This window comes from Lemur catta, chromosome X (assembly GCF_020740605.2).
Source record: "Lemur catta isolate mLemCat1 chromosome X, mLemCat1.pri, whole genome shotgun sequence".
NCBI classification, from domain to species: domain Eukaryota; kingdom Metazoa; phylum Chordata; class Mammalia; order Primates; family Lemuridae; genus Lemur; species Lemur catta.
This window is the reverse complement of record NC_059155.1, coordinates 59,702,189-59,727,889: the sequence shown is the minus strand read 5'-3', so window position 1 is coordinate 59,727,889 and position 25,701 is coordinate 59,702,189. Positions and strand designations below refer to the sequence as shown.

General features: G+C 50.6%; 1 protein-coding gene across 3 annotated transcripts; it reads left to right on the top strand.

The window, feature by feature from the left end:
• On the top strand, nucleotides 1–22,118 carry UBA1 (ubiquitin like modifier activating enzyme 1). Of its 3 annotated transcripts, none has more exons than XM_045538512.1 (26): nucleotides 1–152; nucleotides 7,395–7,511; nucleotides 7,640–7,698; nucleotides 7,787–7,955; nucleotides 8,052–8,186; nucleotides 9,191–9,297; nucleotides 9,565–9,655; nucleotides 9,767–9,899; nucleotides 10,388–10,485; nucleotides 10,585–10,731; nucleotides 10,865–11,041; nucleotides 11,171–11,275; nucleotides 11,364–11,444; nucleotides 11,799–11,954; nucleotides 13,691–13,856; nucleotides 13,999–14,195; nucleotides 16,421–16,485; nucleotides 16,728–16,923; nucleotides 17,658–17,732; nucleotides 17,852–18,041; nucleotides 19,236–19,324; nucleotides 19,594–19,686; nucleotides 19,816–20,007; nucleotides 21,309–21,410; nucleotides 21,516–21,616; nucleotides 21,784–22,118. In XM_045538512.1, exons 2-26 carry the CDS (start codon nucleotides 7,395–7,397, stop codon nucleotides 21,917–21,919), a joined length of 3,177 nt encoding a protein of 1,058 aa, XP_045394468.1. In that variant the 5' UTR covers nucleotides 1–152; the 3' UTR covers nucleotides 21,920–22,118. The 3 variants fall into 3 exon arrangements, with proteins under 3 accessions (XP_045394468.1, XP_045394469.1, XP_045394467.1); XM_045538513.1 differs by having other exon boundaries at nucleotides 95–157; XM_045538511.1 differs by lacking the exon at nucleotides 1–152 and adding an exon at nucleotides 2,658–2,911.
• Nucleotides 22,119–25,701: the final 3,583 nt, after the last annotated feature.

The following is a 25,701-nucleotide window of genomic DNA, read 5'->3' as shown; positions in this document are numbered from 1 at the left end:
ACGTCCCAAACCCGTGGGCCCTCCAAGGCCCCGCGCTTCCGAACTCCGCGCAAACGCTCGCTCCTGTACGGCGGAGGAGGTTTGCTCTTCCGTTGCTCCGTGGCTTCAGCTCATCTCCAGCAGGAAGGCGAGGCTTCCGCCCAGCACACGGGGTGAGGTAGAGCATCGTGCCCCCAAAACCCTGAACAGCATTTGGAGGAGGGCACTCCCCTATTCCCAACTTTGGGGATCCCCTGATGGGCATATTTGGAGGCTCCGGGCCCCGGGGCAACATTTACGGGGTGTCTGCTTTTGAGGAGACCCTTAGGAAGTGGCGTTTGGGGACTCCTGGGTGGGATTTGGGGGTCCTTTTGGGGGAGTACTCCTCAGAAGCAGGTTTAAACCCCTCGGAGGCAGGGCTTGGGGGGTTGGGGAGGCTCTTAGCGTCCGTGTATGGCTACTCTGTCCGTGGGACAGGATTTGAATTGTTCAAGGGGAGAGGCGAAGTTTGAGGTTACTAAAGTTAAGGCGGAATTTGGGGAGGGCTTGTTTCAGGACGGGTCCTGGTGACAGAACATTCGGCACCGACGTGGCATTGTGAAGGTGTCTGTGGTTTTCGTGACCTCTGGTTCTGTGATGAGGTAGCCCCCTTCCCCCGCCGTCCGTCGCTTGAATAGTTGGGACTGTGAGATATTTGGGACACGTCGGGGCCCACACGTTTTCAGGGAGAGGAGCCCCCAGCTCAGACTGGCGAAGGGACGCTGGAGCGGCGTCTCTAGACTCTTCCTGAGCGGACGCAGAACCGCCGAGCCTTCGTTGGCGGTGGCTTTATTCATTATTCATAAGGGGGTGGGGCTGTAGTGGAAAGGCGACTTTTGCCTCTTTTGCACCTGGTCCGCTAGGGGCATAGAGGGGCGGATCAGCGTGCTGAAGGGGCGTTCTCAAGTTTGCCGCACAAAGTAGAGTTCATTGATTACTCGCACCGGTGAGTGGCGCCCTAAGTTTTCTGTGGCTTTTCTAGGCTTTTCTAGTTGTGCATAATTCATGAGGGGCGTGGTTTTACAGCTTCATCTGCATGATGCGCGGTTTTCTTTCCCGCGTAGGCTCCAGGGTTTTAAGCCTTGTGGCAGGCGAAGGGATGACACCTGCAGTGTTCATTCCTCATGACCCGGTAATCCCAGATTCAAATCCCATGGATCCTTGCCGGTTGTGTGATCTTTGGCAAATCTTTCTGTGAGCCTGAAAAATGGGTATGAGAATAACGATAAGATTGGTTTACACTAATTTAGCCACTTAGTCCATTTAATCTTCACAACAATCCTAGGAGATAGGTTATTATTATCCCACTTTATAGATGAGGAAAGTGGGACACCAGAAGGCTAAGTAATTTGCCTAAGGTCACACAATCAGTGAGTGGCTGAGCCAGGATTCAAACCCAGTCAGTCTAGTTACACAGTGTGTAGTCTTAACCAAATGCCATAATGTCCCCCTCCCCCAATTTAATAGTACTACTACTGATGTTAGTCATATTGCACTTAGCATGTGCCAGGCACTCTGTTCGAAGTTACTGTTACAATTTCCATTTTGTGGATGGGGAAACAGTGGCCCAAGTTGGGGGTTTCTCTAGTGGCTGAGTATATCTTCACTCATAACTAATTTTATATTGATGTAAATATATATTTACATATTACCTTTATATTAATATAAAATATTTAAAAAAGTTAACAGTGCCTTGTGCCAGCACTGTTCTAAGGTTCATTTCATAATTCATATTCTCTGATTTTCATAATAACGCATTTCACCTCTATGAAGTGGATGGGTTCTATTACTATCCTCATTTTACAGTTGTGGAAACTGAGGCATCTACCAAAGCTATATAGTGAGTGTGGATATGGTTGGACCAAGGCATCCTGGTTCCTGAGTTGGGGGGTGCGGAGGGGGCCTAGACTCCCCCTGGATTTTCCCTGTGGTTCTGCAGCAGCATCTTTCATTGGTTATGAACAGGAAAGGTGTGCTTATATTGCTAGGCTATACTATCATAATCCCTATTTGCTGGTAGGTCTGTCTTTAGTGTTTCAGACCATCCAGCCTCATGCATAATTCATGAAGTGGGTAGGACCTTTCTTGACCTCTCTGTTTCCAGGTTGAGCTGCTGCAGGAGAATCATTCATTATTCAGGGGCAAGGGGAGTGTGTTTTCCCTGCAGTAGCCCTATTTCCCTGCTTACAGGGTATTAGATGCAGCAGTAGCGGGCTTGCCCCTTTTCTTCCAGCCCACTGGGCCTCATGCATTATTCACGAATAAGATGTGGCCTTGGTCTCCTTGGCTTCCAGGCCGCCGCAAGATCATTCATTATTCATGAACAGGGAGGTGTGGCTTCCATCTTTTAACATAGACTTTCAGTTTGCCAAATGCTAGCCAACCACCCGGCTTCATGCATAATTCATGATCAGGAAGCGCGGCCTCGCCATCCTTTCTTGGTTTCCACGGCAGCCTGGCTGCAACAATTCATTAAGTATTCGTGTGCCATGGGGCGTGGCCTCCGTTGTTTTACCTGTTTGCCTGGTTGTTGCCATATTAGCCACCAGGTGGTGCTGTTTTCCTTCTAACCGAATGAGTCACCACAGGGCAGAGAACTTTCTATATGATTCACGAGTGGGAGCGTCCCGCTTTCATCCGGGTTCCTGGGGGGTGGGGCCCAAGGTTTTGTTCCGGCCCCAGGCTCAGCAGCCGCCATCTTGTGTCGGCACTGGGGTGAAGGAGGTGGCAGGGACAGCCACAATCACAACGGCCGGGGGAGGAGAAGGCGGCGGAGGCGATTCTAGGCGGCCCAGGCGGCGGGGAGGAGGAGGAGAAGGAGGAGGGTGGCGGCCGGGCTTGGCTTCGGCTCCTTGAGGAGTTGGCGGCGGCGCGACCCGGGGAACCGGCATTGGTAAAAAACGGCATTTCTCGGTGCCTTGCCTGGGGCAAGGGTTTCGGGAGGCTTTGGAGGGTCCTGAGGCGGGCTGATGTCGGGGTGCGCCGCGGTAACTTGGACGCCTGGGATCAGCGGAGGGAGGGAGGGGAAGCAGATCCTGGGGCGGGGCCGACTTTTCCCATGCGAGACCACCCGCTTCCCTTGCGCTCCGAAATCTGACCTTGGGGTCGGACCTCTAGGATCTGCTTTTAGAGGCTCAGGTCCAACATCACTAGTCTTGAGACCTGAGCTCGTCCCAAACCTTGTATCTCAGATCAGAACTCCCCTCAGTCTTCCAGCAGAGGCTTAGTGTGATCAGCATTGCTGGTCAGAGCCCTCACCATTGTATGCCATTAAAGACCTGCCCGGAATCTCTCTTGAGACACCTCCTAGCCCCTCAGTATTTGCCTTAATGGCTTCCAAGAGGGACCAGATTCGGGGAGGGTCTATATGGCCTTCGTTTTGGAAAGAGCCTTCTCTAGCATTTTCTTTCAGACCCTCCTCCCCCTGCACACACTAGCTGCCCTAGGAGCTTCCACGGGGACTAGACTTGGGCTTCCCCGCATCTCAGGTCTCCCAACCCCATCATGGCCCTGGCATCTTCCAGCAGAGACCTTTCTGGGCCCAACATTTGTATTCAGAGACCCCCTTCTCAGCATCTGCCTTGAGAAACTCCTTCAATTCCTAGAATCTACCTTTATAGAGACTTTCTCTACTTTTAGGGAATTCCTTTTTCAAGCTCCCAGTATTATCTTCAGAGATTACTCACAGGCCTCCGCATCTTCGGTATCAGACACCCAAAACCCCTAAAGCCTCCCAGGGGACCAGACACCAGGGAGGAACTGTTTGGATACACAATTCTCCATCAAAGATCCCCTGCCCACATCTGCGCTTGCAGACTCTGTTGGCTTCTAGCCCCCTCCATCAGAGACTCGCCTCCCCAACCCCACCCTACACCCAACCTTTGCCTTCACAAGCCAACCAGGTTTCTAGTTTCTCTTTTCATAGATTTCTTAACCTCACATCAGGCCTGAGAATCGGTCCTCAGTCGGAAGCCCTCAGCTTCTGCTTTCAGCATTGTAGGACTCCGGTATCGTTGTTAAATGTCCCTTCCCCCAACAGGCCCACTTGTCTTCCATCAGAGTAGAAAACCCCTCTTCTCAGTATCTACTCTCAGAGCCTCTGTGGGATCCAAAATAATTGGTCAGAGAAATGCAACCCCAGTTGGGGACCCTAGCTAGTGTTTTCTTACTAACCTGTTTAAAGCCTGAACTATCTGGGCTCAGCTTTCCCTTTCTGCCCCCTCAGAGCAGCTGTGGTATCTAGCATATCCTGTTGGAGATCAACACAGGGCCTTTGTGCTCCAGTAGAAATCCCTTCCCAAGGGTCCGTCCTCAGAGACTTTTCCTAGCCCCTTGGCATCCACTGTCACAGGCTCCTGGGGCTCTCTAGCATGAATGTCGGAGACACCACTCCCCCTGCAAGCCTATGTTATTTTTGGTTAAAGATTTCTCTTTGCTACCAGCATTTGTCCTTACAGACCCCCAGGGCCCCAGCATCCTTGTAATATGGAATACCACTCATCCTAGACCGCCAGCATCTTCCAGCTGCCTCCTCAGCTTCTAGAATCTCCCATCCATTCCCTTTGCAGCTTCTGTGGGGTCCAGCAACTGTCCTCCTACCTCCTTGCAGTCTCTGGGGGCCTCCACTGCAGCCCTTCCCCAAAAGATCCTTTTCCACAGACCCAGATTCAAGTCTTCCCTAGCACCCTCACTCAGCCCTCCATTCCCCCCCCCCGTACTTCTAACATCCCCTTTCCTATCTTCCTCAGAGGCTCCTTGGGCTCAGACAACCACCTCCTGAATCCCCTCTCTTATAGTCCCAAGGACTTCTCAGTTAACCCCTCCCAGGAAGCATGACGGACCCCAGCCTCCCTTCTCTGTGGCCCAGCTTCTCCATCCTGATAACCTGACCCTGTGGTTGCCTCCTCTCAAACCTCCAGAACTCTTTCCTCAAACCATCTTCTCTGGTTTGGGGTAAAATGCTTAGGCTTCACAATCACCAGTTTGGACACCCCAGGTTATGTTTTGAAACTCAAAGCCGCAGTTCAGCTTTGCCAAACAATTCTCAGTATATGTGTCCTAATAGAAACTTGACCACTTGTTGAGAGAGAAAGGGTATAGATTTTTTTTCTACTGGAGATGGGTGATCTTTAGTTCTTCTCCGGGTTTTTGCCCCAGATCCCCTTTGCTTGCCTTGAAACAGAGCTGTTCCAAACCTTTACAGTTGAAATCCACTGGAACAATCATCCCAGACTTGCTTAGGCCCTTGCCGCCAGCGCTAGCGGTCTGGAGGTGAAAGGTCTAGATGTTAAAGAGCTCTCGGCCCTGGATCATCTCTGATTTAGGGAGTGAAGAGATGATGTGTCCCAAACAAACTGACCGATGACAAGGCAAGGAGATAACTAAGTAATGAAGTATGGAGGCCACTGCAGGTTCCCATGGAGGAACTCAGGTCAGTGAGTTCTGACCATAGACCTTGGCTTCTTTAATTCTTCCAGCAGCCCCTTGAGGATAGTTCGTGTGTCCCGGCATTTGACATGGGGCTCAGAGGAAATGAGATCCCTACCCTGGGTCAGAGAGTCAGTAAATGGAAAATATGGTTTGCCTTTGTTTCTCTACTAACTCACCAAGCTTCTTCATACCCAGGTTGGTTCTTAGCATTCCCAGCAATTTGCCTGGCTGTTGCAGTGGCCCTAGCCAGCCTCCTGCCTCTCTCATTCCCTATCCCTTTGCCGTCTGGGTGGGCCGTGAGCCCACCTGGCTCTATTCACTCAGGAGGCATTTGGCAAACTCTCCCACCAGCTGTGTGACTCTGGGCAAGCGAATGGAGTTCTCTGAGCCTTTGTTTTCTCATTTGTCATTTGGGCATAGGGTTATCTGCTTCCTGGGCATTGTTAACATCAGACAAAGTCCTTTACCTTGTGATTGACAGGCAGTAAGCTCTTGGTAGGTGGTAGAAAGCTCTTGTCATTATGGTTAGTGCTAGAGTGACAGGTGCCAAGATGGAATCTTAGGTACATAGGGGTACTTAGTGTCAGAAAAGGCTCAGTGTAGGAGGACTTGTGTGAACAGAAGACTTGGGTTTAAGCAAAGGCTTGATGTTTAGAAGAGCCTTAGGGGTGAGGAGACATGATTTGGGGTCTTGGCATCTCCAGCATCTGGATCAGTCACCTCCCACCACCAGGTTTTATTTTCACACCGGGCTATATTGTTCTGTGTCTGGGACCTAGTATGTGACCCTTGGCAAGTTACTTGGTCTCCTGAGCTCAAGTTTTCATATTTGTCCAGCAGGGATGCTAAACCCTGCCTTGCGAGGTCAGGGCCATTGAAGGGATGAAACACAATAACACTGGTGGGGGGTAGCTTTAAGCTTCAGAAACAGCAAGTTCTGGTCTGGTCCCAGCTCTGCCACTCACACTCTGGGAACCTTGGTCAAGTCACCAAACGTTCCCTGAGTAAATTTTTTTCCTCCAGTGTAACCTAGGTGTTATGATAGCTTTCCAAACCTCACAGGGGTGCCCTCAAGATGGAGTGAGACAAGGCTCATAAAGTGCTTAGTATGGCATCTGGCACAGGGAGAACTCATAATAAATATTCCTTTATCATTATTGTCAACTTATTTATGGGACTGCACATGCAGATGAGGCTTGGGAAGTGTGTGTGTTTTCTCTTTCTGCAACTTTTTTTATTGGCTTGGGTCGGTTTTCCCCTCCCAAAGCTGGGGGGAAGTGTTGGACTTTGTAAAACATTCCTCCCTGAGCTCCTCTGGGGACTGGGTTCTCAGCAAGGTATCTCTCCTGCTATCATGCCACCCTGATGGATGTCCAAGCCTGGTTTCCCTCCTGTACTCTCCCCTTCTCCACCCCCGCTGCCCCTGGGCTTAAGGGAGAGGAGAATGGCTCCTTGTTGTTGCCTATCTACTCTGTGCCAGGCTCTATGGTCTGTGCTATTTCTCATCTCAACAGCCCCATGGGGAAGGTAAGTGGTATTATCACCCCTATATTACAGGTGAGAAAACTGAGGTCCCTAGGGGTTAAATGTTGTCTGTCCAGGAATGGCAGGGCCAAGATTTGGAACTGGGTCTGTCCTGGATCCACATCCCTCCTCTGACCTTCCTATAAGTGCATCCTTGTTATTCCTCTTATCCAGTAGGATTAGAGTCTCTTTCTCTCTCATCATTCTGAGCTGGGGGGAAGGCAAATGACTTAGTGGTCAGATCTTAGCTCTGACAGCTGTGTGACCCTGGGCAAGTCACCTCACCTCTCTGTGCCTGTCCCCTCTTCTGTAAAATGGGGATACTAATACGTAAGTCTTCCCTTTCCCTGCAGTTGCCACTAACCAACAGCAAAACTTACCCACATGCCCCAGGCTCACCTCTGACTACTTTTTCCCTCCAGATGTCCAGCTCGCCGCTGTCCAAGAAGCGTCGCGTGTCCGGGCCTGATCCAAAGCCGGGTTCTAACTGCTCCCCTGCCCAGTCTGTGTTGTCCGAAGTGCCCTCGGTGCCAACCAACGTGAGTTTCTTCTCCCTAGAGACCGGCTGGTGGGGTGGTGGGTGGGAAAATCTTTTGTATCACAGTCCATCTGTCCGTGCCCCACTCTTGCATGTCTCCCTGAAACCATTCGTCCCCTCCATCCCTAGGGAATGGCGAAGAACGGCAATGAAGCAGACATAGATGAGGGCCTTTACTCCCGGCAGCTGTAAGTGGGGCTGAGGCTGGGATGGGATGCTGAGAGGATAGGATTGGGTGGGGCAGGCCTTGACCCAGAGTAACCCCTACCCTGACAGGTACGTGTTGGGCCATGAAGCAATGAAGCGGCTCCAGACATCCAGCGTACTGGTGTCAGGCCTTCGGGGCCTGGGTGTGGAGATCGCTAAGAACATCATCCTTGGTGGGGTTAAGGCCGTCACCCTACATGACCAGGGCACTGCCCAGTGGGCTGACCTCTCCTCCCAGGTACTTCTTCCCATCCTCCTTTCCCTTGCTAAGGAAACCAGCACCCTATGGGTGCTATGGCCACTTCACGTTTCCCCCTACTGCACCCCCTTGCAGTTCTACCTGCGGGAGGAGGACATTGGCAAAAACCGGGCTGAGGTATCACAGCCCCGCCTTGCTGAGCTCAACAGCTACGTGCCTGTCACTGCCTACACTGGGCCGCTCGTTGAGGACTTCCTTAGTGGCTTCCAGGTACCATGGGGCACCACCCAGCCTCCTGCCCAATTCTCCTAGAGCTCATGTCTGGTTTGTTCAGTATTGTTCAGTATCTATTTAATGGGTCAGTCCTGGATATTAGGTTTCATTCTGGAGGAGCCTAGAGGATGCAAACAGGATATAGACCCTGGAGCTGCCTTTTCAGGGGGAAGATGTGTATAGAGAGTATAGCACAGTGGGTATCAGCACAGACTCTGGAGCCAGACTGCCTTAACTATGAGCCTCCAGCTCTACTGGTGTGACTTCAGACAAGCCACTTAATCTCCTGTGCCTTAGTTTTCCTGTTTGTAGACTGGACATGGTAGCAGTACTGACTTCATGGAGTTTTTGTGAGGGTTAAACATGTAGGGTAGCACCTGGCACATGATAAGGACTGTATGAGTGTTTGTTAATTAAAAAGTCTAGGCCAGAAAGAGGAGCTCTGAGAGCTGAGATTCTGCCCTGGGGTATCCCAGAGCCAAGGCATTGCAGCTGAATCCTGATGTAGGAGTAGGAGCTCACCCTGGTGGGGAAGGATGGACATTCAGGCAGAGAGCAAAATCCTAAGGGTCATGGCTGAGCAGGCATTGTCTTGAGAATTGGGAGCAGATGGGTGTGGTAAGAGTGAGCTCAGACTTTGGCAGGGGACAGAGTTTTACTGCTTCTCTGTCTTCCAGGGCATGGTAGGCTTATAGGCAGACAGCAGTGGGTGTTTGTCAAATAAATGAGTCAGCTGTTCTCCAAACTGTGTTCTCTCAGCTACCTTTTTACCTTTCCTGGTACAGTCTAGGGATTCATTTTTCTCTTCACTGAGCTTCACCCTCGTGGCATCTGACACGCAGTAGGTACTATGTGTTTGTGACAGAGGGCTGAACCAGCAAAACCCCTAGACATCTCTGCCTTAAGGAAGGACTGCCTGAGTCTTCCACACCAGCATTCCTCCATTATTCTCTCCCCTTTACTCCAGTGTCAGTCTGGCCTGAGCCTGTCCCTCTCCACAGGTGGTGGTCCTCACCAACACCCCCCTGGAGGACCAGCTGCGAGTGGGTGAGTTCTGTCACAGCCATGGCATCAAGCTGGTAGTGGCAGACACACGGGGTCTATTTGGGTGAGTGCCACCCCCACCCCTTTTTTGCCCCAATCCCTACCAGACCCAGGCCAAGACCCCCAGGCTTTTGCTGCCCTCATTCCTCCTCAGCCACCCAGGCTGTGGATTCTTTGTGTTCAACTCTCCCCATGTGGCTCAAGCACCATCTGATTTCCCAGCAGTGATGGGCTGAGTTTGCTCAGCAAGTATCCACTGCATCTTGAGGGCCACATGGGGATCTGTATATGCGTGGGACTCATCCATCAGCCTTATTGCCTCACTCTACAGGCAGCTCTTTTGTGACTTTGGAAAGGAAATGATCCTCACAGATTCCAATGGGGAGCAGCCGCTCAGTGCTATGGTTTCTATGATCACCAAGGTGAGGAGACCAGCCTCAGGGGTCCTGGCAGGCACATGGGCAGCGTAAGTCTGTCTCGTCTGTGCTTGGTACCCTGAGCCTGCCTCTGAGGCTTATTTCTCCTTTAACCAGGACAACCCCGGTGTGGTTACCTGCCTGGATGAGGCCCGACATGGATTTGAGAGTGGCGACTTTGTCTCCTTTTCGGAAGTACAGGGAATGATCGAACTCAATGGAAATCAGCCCATAGAGATCAAAGTCCTGGGTGAGCTAGGGCCATGGGGGAATCAGAGGGGAGCTAGAAGATGCTCTGGGGTTCAGACCAAGGGGAAACACATCTTGAGTGTCTGAGATAAACCAGAATCCCCTGGGGTCCAGCCAGAACTTGTGGGCATGGGGGAGAGGGGCTACCCATGCTTGAGCTGTTCCTGGGAGAATGAGTCCCTGGTATCTGAGCTGACGGGGAAAGGTTTCTGGTGTCTGAACAGGACAAATCAGAGGATCCACTCCTGTGTGAGCTGATTTGGACACGAAGAAGAGAAGATCTTCCAGTATAGACTAGGGGCCAGGGACACAGGGTCTCATGGGGTCTGAGCTGGGCAGAAGGGAGATGGTTTCTGATGTCTAAGTAGAGCCTGGGGCAGAGAGGAGATGGCTCCTGATGTTTGAGCTGAGTCAGTTTTTTCCTTATCTCATAGGTGTGGTGGATTTTAGGGAGGGTGGGTAGACTGACAACCTTACCATCCACTATAGGTCCTTACACCTTTAGCATCTGTGACACTTCCAACTTCTCCGACTATATCCGTGGTGGCATCGTCACTCAGGTCAAAGTACCTAAGAAGATTAGCTTTGTGAGTGTGTTGGCGGGAAGCAGTGGGCTATGGAGGGTGGTTGTAGGCATTTCCAAGTTCTCCATTTCTCTTCTGGTTCTGATCCCCTGTCCCCTACAGAAATCTTTGGTGGCCTCACTGGCAGAGCCTGACTTTGTGCTGACAGACTTCGCCAAGTATTCTCGCCCTGCTCAGCTGCACATTGGCTTCCAGGCCCTGCACCAATTCTGTGCTCAGCACAACCGGCCACCTCGGCCCCGAAATAAGGTGGGTAGGTGGGTGAGCCAGCCAGGACAGACATCCTTGGTGCTGGAGGCCCATCATGCCTCTCTGCCCGTCCACTCGCCCTCCCCATACAGTGACCTGACAGGTCCTCTCTTGGTTCCCTCTGGCCCCCCAGGAGGATGCAACGGAACTGGTGGCCCTAGCACAGGCTGTGAATGCTCGAGCCCTGCCAGCAGTGCAGCAAGACAACCTTGATAAGGACCTCATCCAGAAGCTGGCATATGTGGCTGCTGGGGACCTGGCGCCCATAAATGCTTTCATTGGGGGCCTAGCTGCTCAGGAGGTCATGAAGGTTAGCATGGGTGGGAAGGGGCAGGGTTATGGGTGGGCCAGGTGCCTCGCTGACTCCATCACTTGCTGTCCATCTGTGTCAGGCCCCGATTAACCGCTGACCACCTTCCTCTCTCCCTCCCATCCCCAGGCCTGCTCTGGGAAGTTTATGCCCATCATGCAGTGGTTATACTTTGATGCCCTTGAGTGTCTCCCTGAAGACAAAGAGGTCCTCACAGAGGAGAAATGCCTCCCGGTATGTGAGTGGGGTCTATGGGGAAGGCATCACTGGGGGCATTTCTGGGAAGGCCCCTTTGTGATCCTCCTCCCATTGCATTCCTTAGCGCCAGAGCCGTTACGATGGGCAGGTGGCTGTATTTGGCTCAGACCTACAGGAGAAGCTGGGCAAGCAGAAGTACTTTCTGGTGAGTGATCTCCTTGGACACCTGCTACCTTCACCTCCCCTGGCCACTGCCCGTCTCTTCCAAGGCTTCCTTCTGCATCCCAAGGGAGGGTCTTTTGGTTCTTGTGCCCATATTACATTCCCTTTGCCGTTTTCATTATCTTGAAGGTAAGCCTGGTGTGTCCTTCTGTTTCCCCCTCTAGTACCTCCTTTCTCAAATGACTGTGGGTTATTTCTTACAGCCCTGGGACCTGAAGATGTGGCGTTAGACCTTCCCCTTACCTGCTGGCTCCAGGGCAAGTGAGGAGTGATGGGCAGCTTCGCACTAACCTGTGTCACCCTGACCAGCCTCTTTCTCTTCTTGGTTGCTTCTTAGGTGGGTGCAGGCGCCATTGGCTGTGAGCTGCTCAAGAACTTTGCCATGATTGGGCTGGGCTGTGGAGAGGGCGGAGAGATCGTTATCACAGACATGGACACCATTGAGAAGTCAAATCTGAACCGACAGTTTCTGTTCCGGCCCTGGGATGTCACGGTGAGTGGGGTGGGGGTTAAGGGAACGGGGCTTTGTCATCTTACTTTCCTCTCGTCTTTTTCTTGTTCCCATTCTTCCAGGCAGAGATCTTTCCGCCTCTGCCAGAGGCCCTTCTTTGACCCTTCTTTTGCTCAGTTTCTGTCATTCGTTCAACAGTCATTAGTATTCTTTCTTTAAATGTACTGTTTTATCTCCTTTTTCTTCTTTTTCCTTGATCTCTTACTAGTACGGGTTGGGACACTGTGTTAGGGGTCCCCCAAACCACATAAGCTAGTGATTTACTAGGAGGATTCATAGGACTCAGCACATAGTCATACTCATAGCATGATTTATTATAGCAAAAGGATATGGAACAAAATTGGCAAAGGGAAAAGGCTCATGGGGTGAAGTCAGGGGGAGACCAGGTGTAAGTTTCTAAGAGTCTTCTCCCAGTGGAGTTGCACAGGACATGTTTAATTTCCCTAGTACAATGTTGTCAACCAGGGAAACTTTTTAAGAGATTCAGCACCCAGGGCTTTTTCTTGGGGCTACTCACGTAGGCACCCTCTGCCTGGCATGTACCAAAATTCCAGAAGGAAAGAAGGTGTTCGGCACAAACTGTATTGTTTGCCTGAACAAAAGTTTAGACACAGTGAACCACAGTTATTAGGTAGGGAATGGTGGGAACCTTCCCAAAATCCAAGTTCCCAGACTTCAGCTGAGGGCCAACCTTGGAAGCAAGCCTTTCCAAGGCTTGCAATTTAAATGCACTAGACTCAACTCTTCTCTGCATAGATGGAAACTAGGTTATACAGGGATCTGTCTGGGAAGGCTTCTGTAGGTGATGGTGTCATTTTTGCTTGCCCAGGATCTATTCTGCTTTTCATTCATTCATTCATTCATTTTATTTACCAAGTAGTTATTGAGGTAGGTGGTATTCTAGGTCCTGGGGATACACCAAGGAATAAAACAGATTTTAGTGGGGGAGGACAGATAATAAACAGTAGACACAGTACTGTAGTAAGGTAAGCAGTTAATGTTAGTGATGAGTGCTCTGCAAAGGAAAGAGCAAACACCAGATCAGGGAAGTTGGGGTGCCAGGGAGGTTGTTTTGCAGATTTGACTACAGTAGTTAAGGAAGACCTCCTTTCTGCAGACTTCAGATGTGAGGGACTAGAGTGCCCTCTTCTGGGAAAGAGTGCTCCAAGCTGGGATAAGGGCCCATGCAAAGATCCTGAAGTGGGAGTGGTAGGAGATGAGGTGGTAGAGGTCATATGGCCAACTCACTTTACCCTAAGTGGAGGTGGGATCCAGGGGAGGGTTCTGAGCAGAGGAAGGATGTGACCTGACTTGGGCTTTGAAAGGATCCTGCTTGTGTGCTAGCATTTGGTTTTGTTTATGGGAAATCTATTCCAACCCTGGATGATACTACCTGAAAGGACAGTAAATGTTGGGTAGTCAAAAGAATAGATGTCTGGCCCATTGCCTTCAGTCTATGCCTATCCTCATCTTTCTTTCCATTGAGCCCTTGCCACATCTGTCACAGCCCCAGCCGTGTGACATTGTCACAGACTGTCTCTCCTGCTAAACCAAGGAGCTTACTGAATTGAGGGCCTGGTTCTTCCCCAGCGTTACATAAATCAGTCCTCGGAAGGACAGTTCTCTGTAGACTCTTGTTGGGTGAATACACAAATAACCGAGCTCTGTTCCCCCGTCTCCACCCTGGAATTGTACTCCCTCGCCCGCCCCACCCCCAGAAGTTAAAGTCTGACACGGCCGCTGCAGCTGTGCGCCAGATGAATCCACACATCCGTGTAACAAGCCACCAGAACCGGGTGGGTCCCGACACGGAGCGCATTTATGATGACGATTTCTTCCAAAACCTGGATGGTGTGGCGAATGCCCTGGACAATGTGGATGCCCGTGAGTTTAGAGGCGGGTGAGGAGGTCAAGGGCAAACTTGTGTGTGTTTGGGTGTGTGAGTATGAGGGGGGTTCCTATCTTCTTGTCCTTTCCTGACGTTCCTTTCCCACCGCCCACGTTGTTCCTGGCAACTTCCCCACAGGTATGTACATGGACCGCCGCTGTGTGTACTACCGGAAGCCACTGCTAGAGTCAGGCACACTGGGCACCAAGGGCAATGTGCAGGTGGTGATCCCCTTCCTGACAGAATCGTACAGCTCCAGCCAGGACCCACCTGAGAAGTCCATCCCCATCTGTACACTGAAGAACTTCCCTAATGCCATTGAGCACACCCTGCAGGTGATCAGCCAAGGGGGGAAGGGAAAGAGGGCAGGCACTTGGGGTGCCTGTCAGTTACCAGGCCCTTGGCCTTCAGGTGTTGCATTCCTAAGTGTAAGATGTGCCTTTTCTCCAAACCTCCCTCCCACACTTCCCACCAGGCAGCCTAGGTTTCTAGAATGACTCATTCTTTTTTCACTTTTATTTTGAAATTTTTTCAACATGTAGACAAGTATAAGGAATATTATGGTGATTACCCAAATACCACTTCTCACCTAGATTTAAGAATTGTTAATGTTTTGCCACATTTTCTTCTTCTTAGATTCACATAGTTTTTTCTTCACTGTGCTTAAGTTTGTCACAGACATCACAACACTTTACTCCCTGCTATTTTAGTATTCTTTTGCAAAGTAAGGATATGTTCCTGTGTAACAGGGTTTCTCAACCTCAGCACTACTGACATTTGGGGCTGGATATTTCTTTGTCATTGAGCGGGGAGGGTATCCTGTTCAGTGTAGGTTTTTTTTCTTTTTATTTTTTTTTTCAGACAGAGTCTTACTCTGTTGCCTGGGCTAGAGTGAGTGCCATGGCGTCAGCCTAGCTCACAGCAACCTCAAAGTCCTGGGCTCAAGCGATCCTACTGCCTCAGCCTCCCAAGTAGCTGGGACTACAGGCATGTGCCACCATGCCCGGCTAATTTTTTCTATATATTTTTAGTTGTCCAGCCAATTTCTTTCTATTTTTAGTAGGGATGGGGTCTCACTCTTGCTCAGGCTGGTCTCGAACTCTTGAGCTCAAACAGTCTGCCCGCCTCAGTTTCCCAGAGTGCTAGGATTACAGGCGTGAGCCACCGCGCCCGGCCCCAGTGTAGGATTTTTTGCAACATTTCTGACTTCTACCCACTAGATGCCAAATAGCACTCCCCCTCTATTGTGACAACTAAAAATGTCTCTAGACATTGCCAGATGTCCCTGGGGGGACAAAATCACTCCTAGTTGAGAACTACTGCTGCCTAACCTAAATACCATTTTCATGCTGAACAAAATTAACAGTCATTTCTTGCCATCTCTTCCAGTTATTTATTTATTTGTGTCTAATGCTCAGTCCATATTCAGGTTTCCCTAGCTGTTGCTCACAGTGAGTTTACCAGCTGGTTCGTCAGGATGACTATGTGTGTGGTACACAGAAGTGCAGAACAGTGCAGGTATCATCTAGCTGAAGTTTTACAAAGTGACCACACAGGTGACCAGCACCCACGCCAAGAAACAGAACCTAATGATAACCATTGTAGTATCAGAATAATTCTTAGTGTAGTGTTTGAGGCCCAGCCATTCAGAATGTTTAGTAGGAGTATGAGGGTGGGAACAAACTAGGGAGAGGGGGAAAAATCAGTTCTGTCACTTTCCCTTCTGACCCCACAGTTTCAGAGTGTGTACATTTGTATTTGTGCACCCACCACAGTCTCACTAGGCCATGTGGGACCATGAACTTAATGTTTCTGTGCCTCGTGTTCCACCTCTATAAAATGGGGATGATGGTAGCATATACCTCACAGAGCTATGGTAAGCACTTAGCACTTACTATGTACCTGGTACTGTTTTAAGTAAGCTTTAAATGTATACATATTTGCTCCTTTGTTCCTAGCAATCCTATAAAGTAGGTATTACTATTATAGTATCTGTTATAGAGATAAGGACACAGAGGTAAGGGTGTTATCTTGTGTGTCTGAAGTCACAAAACCAGGTAATATGTGGCAGAGCTGGAATTTGAACCTGGATCTCTAGGCGTCTGCGTACTTCAAACCACCTCACTGATGACTGTATTTACTATCCTATGAATTCTCAGAGGATAGAGCCTCTGTCTTGCTTTCTGCCGAGTCCCAGGGCCTGGATAGGGATCATTTTTGGTTCTTATCTTGAGTTTTTTCTTTTGTTTTTAAATTATGTTAAGATATACTTAATCAAATTGTTTCTTTTTTATTGAGGTATAACATACATACAGTAAGGCACACAGATCTTAAGAATAAGTAATCACTTCCCAGATCAAGTTTATTGGGTTTTCAATTGAAGTGTTTTGGGGTATAAGAGTGGAGAACATTGGGGAGCAGTGGTGGGGTGGGGGGCTTCCCCTCTCCCAGAGCAGCTGTGTACTTCCTGCTTGCTTTATTCACTGATGGTCTTTCTAATGCCTGTAGAAACCCATTTTGTCAACCATTAACCCATTTAATCTGTTTGGTCTGTCTGCAGTGGGCTCGGGATGAATTTGAAGGCCTCTTCAAGCAGCCGGCAGAAAATGTCACCCAGTACCTCACGTGAGTAACTGAGATGCCTTCTCATCCTATTCCCTGACCACCAGCCAAGGCATCCTATCTGTTTTCCTTACCACAGTAGCACTTAGGACCAGGCATGTGTTTCAGATGAAGTACTGAGTGCTCAGGCCTCCTCCTGTTGGAGGTCAGGACTAGCTTTCCATGGAGAAAGCAGGATTGCCCTGGAGCCCACTGCTGGGCCCGATGTGTAATCTTGTTCCTCTGCGCCCTCCAATTCCCGATAGAGACCCCAAGTTTGTAGAGCGGACACTGCGGCTGGCAGGTACCCAGCCATTGGAGGTGCTGGAGGCCGTGCAGCGCAGCCTGGTGCTGCAGCGACCACAGAACTGGGCTGACTGTGTGACCTGGGCCTGCCACCACTGGCACACCCAGTATTCTAACAACATCCGGCAGCTGCTGCACAACTTCCCTCCTGACCAGGTACTACCCACTTGCTGGGTCTATTTGGCAGAATGCATTTCCCTGAAATGGGATCCTGGTATGGGCTCTGGATGTGGCTCCTCCCAGCTATTAGTCCAGCTGTGGCAGGTGCCCTGAGGCATGGGGAATCTCAGAAGAGTTGTTAGGCCTGACCTGTTTGTTCACCCCCTTCCTCTCTGTTCTTTTGAGCAAGAGACTTGGTTTCTGTTTCCCTTACCTATGTTGTGGGTTGAGTCATACCTGCCTCCTAGTCAGTGCTGGTAGGGATTATGGGGAAGAAATTCTGAAGTTAAAGAGCACAGGAATCAGTATGGGTTCAGATTCCAGCTCTGTTTGAACTCGGGCAAGTCACGTAACTTTTCTCTGTACCTTAGTTTCCTCATCTGTGAAGCAGAAATAATGATCTACCTCATGCAGGGTTTTGTGAGGATTAATTGGTATGTATTTAGTTCAGTGCCTAGTAATCCATAAGAGTTTATTAAATGGCAGTTTAGCACAAAATGAGTGCCCAGGAATTGGTAATTGTTTTCTCAGCCAGATCTCTGGTTCAGCCTGGCTTTGGACCTTCCATCTATAGGACCCTACAGTCTGGGTCTTTTATGATTGAGCTCCATTTGAGTGCCCAGCCAGGGATAGTGAGTGGGGGCCCATCTGGGGCCAAGGTGAGGAGTCAGGATCATCAGAGAGGCCTTCGCTCTCAGGTCCCATTCCTCAAAAATGTCTCCATCCCTTAGCTTACAAGCTCAGGAGCCCCGTTTTGGTCTGGACCCAAACGCTGTCCACACCCTCTCACCTTTGATGTCAACAAGGTAAGTCTCCTCCCTGGGTTCTCCTGGGGTCAGGTGGAGGGCGAGTGGGTGGGAAGGAGGTGGCAGCTCCCCACTCGAGGGCTGATGTGCACACCCTTCCCTGCCCTGCCTCCTCCTAGCCCCTGCATCTGGACTATGTGATGGCTGCTGCCAACCTGTTTGCCCAGACCTACGGGCTGACAGGCTCTCAGGACCGAGCTGCTGTGGCCACACTCCTGCAGTCTGTGCAGGTCCCCGAGTTCACCCCGAAGTCTGGCGTCAAGATCCATGTTTCTGACCAGGAGCTGCAGAGCGCCAATGCCTCTGTTGGTGAGGGTGTTTGGCCATTTGGCCAGGAGTTACCACCCCACTTGTCCCCGGCCTAGTCCAGCCTCCCCACCAGTCCTCTACCCCTGGCTCTGCTCTGCTCTGTGACTCCAGGCCTGAGGCTTACCCACACCATCTTTGAGCTTCCCTTTCTCTGTGACATGAAGCGGGTCAGTTGGGGCAAATTATCTCCCTCCCTCCTCTTTCCCACTCTCTGGCCCTTAGGTGAACGAGCTGTTTGTTTCTCTTGCTCTATGTGTATTTGCCTTGGTTTTGTTCTTTCCTCTGTTTCTTCTAGATCTGTTCTTCTAGGGGATATGTTCTCTACCAGTGGTCTTTCTCCCTTGATACCTGCCTGCTTTGTCTCCTTCCAGATCTGCCCCCACCTCGCCATTCGTACAGCTACCCCCATGTTTCCCTGTATGCATCTTCATCCTCCGTAATTTGGGGCTACAGTTTACTGACCCCCTGGTCTACATACTTATCTACCTCCCCTCCCTTCTGTGTACCTGTAGTGCATCTGTAGCTCTGTAACTCCCCCTTCACTTACTTCCATCTATCTCCCCCATCTGCCTGTACATAGATCTTCTCCCATGTCCTTGTCTTCCTTCTGAAATATCTACCCCTCATGTTATTCTCCTTGTATTTCTTCCTATCTTTCCTTTCACATAATCCCATTATCTCCTCCATACGTTTCTTCCATCTTTCTCCTTCTTCCTGTCTCAGCTTTTGTATATACCCCCACTCTCCCCTTTTCATATCTTCATCTCCCCCTCCATGTCTTTCCTCTATATCCACGTCTGTATGCTTCCCCGCAACTTGCCCTCTGTATCTTTTTTTACCCCTTCTCCCCTGTATCCTCAGTGTCTCCCCATCTCCCTCTACATCACTGTCCCCAAGATCTATACCTCTCCCTTCTTGATCTCCATCTCCACTTTCTCCTAACGTCTTCATTTCCATTCTTTAGTGTCTCTAGAGAGATCTCTCTTGATATCCTCATCTCTTTGTCTTTTTCAGGTTTGTACTCTGTTCTCCTGCTCTATCTTTCCCCCTTGCCCCTCCTCTTTCCCAGGATGTCTCTCCTTTCCAAATCCTTTTTCTGCCTGAATATTTTTTTGCCCCACCCTGGGCTCCTGTTTCCACTTAAGATCCCAGCCTGAGATCTGAATGGCTGACGGTGTTCCTCTCTTCATGCAGATGACAGCCGTCTAGAGGAGCTCAAGGCTACCCTGCCCAGCCCAGACAAACTCTCTGGATTCAAGATGTATCCCATCGACTTTGAGAAGGTACTGGGGGGAGGGCCCCGGGCAGGGCAAGGGGGATGGGCTGAGCACAGCTGGGCTGGAGAGAATAGGTCTCTGGGGATCTAGACCCAGCCCCAGGTCTTTGTGGGGATCAGATCGTGGGCCTGCCACGCGGCTCTGAATGAATAGATGCTCCCAACCATCCCTTTGTGATCTGGGAGAGTCTAGCAGGTAATTGCAGTGAAGGATACTTGTGTCCCTGGAGGCCAGGAAACTTCTTCCTCATCTGTTCCTCTCCCCACTCATAACAGGATGATGACAGCAACTTCCATATGGATTTCATTGTGGCTGCATCTAATCTCCGGGCCGAAAACTATGACATTCCCCCTGCAGACCGACACAAGGTGAGGGGAATCAAGATCTGATGTTCTATCCCCTCCCAGGTTTGAGTTCCTCATGTTTGGTCCCCTGTGTAGACCCTGAGACTCTTGCAACTTAACTACTGCATTCCTTGGTCCCTTTCTGTCTCACAGAGCAAGCTGATTGCAGGGAAGATCATCCCAGCCATTGCCACAACCACAGCTGCTGTGGTTGGCCTTGTGTGTCTGGAGCTGTATAAGGTAGCGCAGGGGCACCAACAGCTTGACTCCTACAAGAATGGTTTCCTCAACTTGGCCCTGCCCTTCTTTGGTTTCTCTGAACCCCTTGCTGCACCACGTCACCAGGTGAGGGCCCACAGCGGGAGGTAGGTTTGTGAGTGGGGGCGGTTTCTCTGTAGAGCTGGCTCAAGTTTGCATCGTACCCTGTCACCAGGTGAGGATTTCAGTCTGTGTGTACCTACTCTTTTTGTGTACTCTTCATTCATTTATTTAATTAATCATATTGTTTGAGTACCTGCAAAAAGATGGGATGTTTGAATTGTGCCCTGGGATATTATTAATAACTATACAATAGTAGCCAACATTTATTGGGTGCTTATTATGCTAAGTGCTTTACTTGTTTCATTCATTAATTCACTCAAATGTTTATTGAGCACCTACAGTGTGTGGGCATGCTCTTTTCCAGATGCTAAGGTTATATTTATCAAATAGATGATAAAAATAACATGTTAAATGATTTTAGAACCAAAAAAGGATAAGGAGGACTAGAGAATACCAGGGAGCAAGGGGATGGGTTTGGGATTTTAAATGTGGGATGGTCTGGAAAGGCCTTGCTAAAAAGACGACATTTGAGTTCAGACGTGGAGGAGGTGAGGAGACAAGTGACACAGGCTTGGTGGTGGGTTGGGGATGCATTCCAGGTAGAGTCCTTACAAGGGTACTGAGGTAGGGGTGTGAGATGTACCTGGCATGTTCAACTTATAAAAAGTCAGTAGAGGCCGGGCGCGGTGGCTCACGCCTGTAATCCTAGCACTCTGGGAGGCCGAGGTGGGTGGATCGCTCGAGCTCAGGAGTTCGAGACCAGCCGGAGCAAGAGCGAGACCCTGTCTCTACTAAAAATAGAAAGAAATTATCTGGCCAACTGAAAATATACATAGAAAAAAATTAGCCGGGCATGGTGGCACATGCCTGTAGTCCCAGCTACTCGGGAGGCTGAGGCAGAAGGATTGCTTAAGCCCAGGAGTTTGAGGTTGCTGTGAGCTAGGCTGACGCCACGGCACTCACTGTAGCCTGGGAACACAGCGAGACTGTCTCAAAAAAAAAAAAAAAAAGTCAGTAGAGGCTGGGTGCGGTGGCTCAAGCCTGTAATCCTAGCACTCTGGGAGGCCGAGGCGGGCGGATCGCTCGAGGTCAGGAGTTCGAGAAGAAAATAGGATTCTAATGGTGTAGGGCCTTGTCAGTCATCCTAAGGGTTTCATTGCTTACTCAGGGCAAGATGGGAGCCGCGAGAGGGTTTTGAACAAAACAAGGTTGTGATCTGACTTAACATGTCTGCATGAGCAGGAATGTGGGGGGAATGGAGACAGACGGGGGCTGGACCCTCTGGGGTGGCCCCCCCATCCTAGTCTCCCCTCTTTGTCCCATAGTACTATAACCAGGAGTGGACATTGTGGGATCGCTTTGAGGTACAGGGACTGCAGCCTAATGGTGATGAGATGACCCTCAAACAGTTCCTTGACTACTTTAAGGTAAGGCCCCTTCCTCACCGTCTTACCCATCTTAGGGGCGAGGTGTGCAGGTGACTGGCTGGCCTGTCCACCCCAATGACACCTCTGTGCCCCCTCCCTCTCCAGACAGAGCACAAATTAGAGATCACCATGCTATCCCAGGGCGTATCCATGCTCTATTCTTTCTTCATGCCACCCGCCAAGCTCAAAGAACGGTTGGATCAGCCGTGAGTTGGCCAATGGGCAGGCTGGGGGAGGCCCTGTGTGGATTGGGGAGCCCAGCTGTCCCACTCCTCCTGTTCATTGCCCTTCACCTCCTCTGCCCCACCCTGCCCTTCCTCTCTTGTTTTCTGCCTTCCTAAACCTCCACCCCACCCCCACCCCCACTTCCTAGGATGACAGAGATTGTAAGCCGTGTGTCAAAGCGAAAGCTGGGCCGCCATGTGCGGGCGCTGGTGCTTGAGCTGTGCTGCAACGACGAGAGCGGCGAGGACGTCGAGGTCCCCTATGTACGATACACCATCCGCTGACTCCCATCGGCTCCTCTAGGCTGGCCCCAGTTCACCCTTCTACAGACCCGTTCCAGCCCAGGGCTCCTGTTTCGTTTCTGGCAGTGGCCCACCTAGCCAAGCCTGGTGTTCCCTTGTCATCCCCCTACCTGAACCCCTCCTGCCACTGCTTTCCACCTTGTTTGGAATCTGAATCCTAATAAAGAATTATTAACCTTGACATGGCTTGCCCTGCTGGTTCCAGGGAAGGAAGGGGCTTCCTGGAGCTGTCTGGTTCAGATGGTAACCCAGAGGCTCAGTCCCACCCCAGCTGCCAGTTGCCTGGGCAGAAATATGTGGGAGTTGCCATCTCTCCTGCCCTCTCTGCTTATGAAGACATGGAGGCACCTGTGAGGCCATAGAGACCAGGTACCTGGGTTCGTGTGACTTTATTAATTTGAGCTGGGTTCAAATCTCACCTTCTCCATGTCATGACTGCCCACTCTGTGAAGAGGAAATTTGTGACCAGGATGCCAGGGCTTGGTTAACATCCCTTATATCCTTGGGGCAGATCCCTTCCCACCTGGCTCAGAGCACTCAGACCCTGGACTGTCCTTTACAATCATGGTTCCTGGCACCAGGAATACCTGTGGTGCTCTTAGTTCAACTTCCTTGCTACAAGGGGGCTTCAACAGCTCTGCTGGGCTGAGGAATGCCAGTGCCTTCAGGAATACTTTGCAGTTTTTATGGAAATGCTGGGCTGAGAACATCTGTATAGGAAATGCCCCTTCCTGCCTCACCCTGCCCCCTTAGCCTCAGGTCTGCCTGTACTCCCTTGAGGGTCTTCAGGCCTACCTCGGAGAGGAGAGCTAGTTATAGGGGCTGAGGCGGGTGTGTTCATCTCATAGACCAAGTAGCAGGAGACTCACCACGAGCCCCACCAGGACTGCAGAGTTGCCGTGCCCCATCCATGGTATTGGCTGAGTACTCCAGACAGTTGAAAGCACCAGTCTGGCTGGTCACTTGCACATCTGTGCTTTTCTCCATTGGCACTGGCTCCTGGAGCCTGAGCATAGCATTCATACCTCTGTCCCTCACCTAGCCAGACACCAGTTTTTCTATTCCTACTTAGAAACAAGATCCTTCATTCATCTACTCAAACCTGAGGGGAATAGCTCAACCTGTCTCTGAACCTGGCCTGATGTGCCCCTCACAGCCTGCCCACATCTGCCTCCTGGGGTTAGTTCCAAGCTCCAGGCACAATATATGCTTTTGCCCACCTCTCGTGACCACTTTTTTCTTGGCCTACTCTGCTTGGATGACCTCATCCTTCCATAGTTCTTTCTCTTTGTCCACCAGGACACTGGGAACAAAAGCACTTTATGTCTGTTATCTATTTAGTGGTGATGCTCGCTGTCAAGGTCTAGTGGAGAGGTTTCCCCATAACAGGCACGTTCCCATTATTATTGCTCCAGAGTGCCCCAGACATCCCACACCTCTGTCCAGTGTCCCCACCATTATAGCAGCTGGGGCTTGCACACAAATTTTATTCTTCTGCCTGCCTTCTCCACTATCTCAGCTTCATTGGTATTCTATAAACACCTTGTTCACCATACCTCCCCCATTACAGCTCCTAATTTTCCACATAACTTTTCTTCACCACCACAGCTCCTGGTCCCCTCGACCCCTTACACCTGACACCCTTCTCCATCAAAACCAGCTTCTGAGTCACCTATGAATCTTGGTTGCATTATAACACCAGCCACGTGTTATGGGAGGCCAGGGCTCACCAGGTGGGGGTTGGGTTACTGCACTAAGCGCCCTGCACCCAGAGGGCACAAAGAAGAGTGGGACAAGGGTTTCTCTTGTCAGTACCTGGAACTATTTGTCATTCAGGCATTCGACAAACATTTGTTTAGTGCTGTGTGCCAGGCACTTTCTAGACATTGGGATACAGCAGTGGATAAAACAAAGATTCCTGCCCTCCTGGGGCTTGTGTTCTGCTAAGGTGAGACCCAGGATAGATGATAAACACAATAAGTAAATTGTATGTTAGAAGTTGATCAGTGCTATCTTCCAAAGGTGAAGAATAGGGCCAGGTCTGGGGATCTGGAATGATGAGAGTCCAGGTAGGAATTTTTTTGTTTGTTTGTTTATATTTCCGTTACAAAATCTTTCTAGGACAGGTAGGAATTTTTTTATTTTTAGAGATGGGGTCGCTAGGTTGCCCAGGCTGGTCTGGAATTCCTGGCCTCCCACTGCAGTCTCCCGAGTAGCTGGGATTACAAGTGCTATCCACCGCGCCCACCTGGAATTTTTAAATAGAGTAGTCAGGGAAGGCTTCCTAGAGAAGGTGACTTTGAAGTAAGCACTTGGAAGAAGTGAGGGGATGAGGCATGTGGATCTAGGGCAAGAGCATTCCAAGTAAAGGGAACAGCAAGTGCAAAGTCCCTGAAGCTGGATTGTGCCTTCCTTATTCAGGAACAGTTACAAAGGACGAAAGGTAGGAGATGAGGTCAGTTAAGTGACCCAATCTTCTAGGCTGCGGTGAAGACTTGTCTTTGTCAAGTATTTCCACTCCCATCATGGCCCAAGAAAACCTTGCTAATATAAATCTCACTGAAAATCCTAACTGGTGTGACCCAGGCTGCCATAAAGGGAAGCTCAGAAGAGGCGGGGAGGCTGCCTTTGAACTGGGATGCAGTATAAGTATGTTCCAGAATGCCTGCGAAAGGCTGCAGCCATTTGAGCAGGACTTGGAAATTAGTGTAGGAGTTAGGCAGAGAGGAGTGAGGGATTAGGTCTGCTTGGCAGTGCTTACCATGCAACAGGCACCCAATAAAGAAAATCGAAATAAAACCGCGGATTGGGGGAGCCACGGCTGTGGTGGGCAAGAAGAGGCAGTTGAGAGGTAGCAGGAAGACCGAATTCGGGGTGCATACACAAATATTGGCGTGAGGCGGAAGGAGGCCCCGCCCCAATCCAAAATTACAAGCATGCGCAGTAACGAAGCCCGCCGCTCTAAGGGTCCGCCTTTCCTTCCTCTCTTCTCAGCTTAGGCTCCACCCCAGGAGGCCTGCTGTATGAAATAGGGGCGTTAAAGGCGGGACAAAACCCGATTGAGCGCTCTTTTGGCCAATCACCTTGTGGAATATTTGGCCCCGGCGGTAAAAACCAATGAAAACCGGGCGGGAGCTGGGAGGGAGTGAAATCACGCCCCTTTGGCTCAGCCACGCCCTTCATTCTTGCGCGGCCTCACCACAGGGAGCAAATTCGATTGGCTGGGTGACAACCTCAAAGGGCGGGGCTGCACACGTTCACAGTGGGAATGAGCTAGCTGTGGAAAGGGGAAGTTAGGCGGGGCTAGACCGTCCTATCTAAGGTGGTAAAGGCCAATGATTATCCAGGCCGCCTCTCCTAGAAAAGTCATCTTCTCGCGAACCTTTAAAATTCCTGCCGTCCAAGGCACCTCAAGGGACTAGAACTGACTGCCTCGTTTGTCTTTTTCCTCCTTGCAAAAGTCCCGTTTGCCACCATGGGGATGTACCAAGTGAGACCGAGTAGGGGTAGCGAATGGTGACTAGCACGCCAGGTTACTGGATGCTGCTCACCTCAGGGCCACCGAACTTCTGGCAAGATTGGATCTGTGTACCAAACAGCCTCTACACTTCCCCCTGGCGCCGTTTGAGGGTCGGCGCCACATTCCCTTGCAGGCGCGCAATGGCCGCGCCCCCTCCCGCTGCGGACGGGTCTTTTGGTACACCCAGACGGAGGTGAGTCCCCTCCTTCCCACTTCACCCTTTCCCGCGTGCGTGCGCATGCGC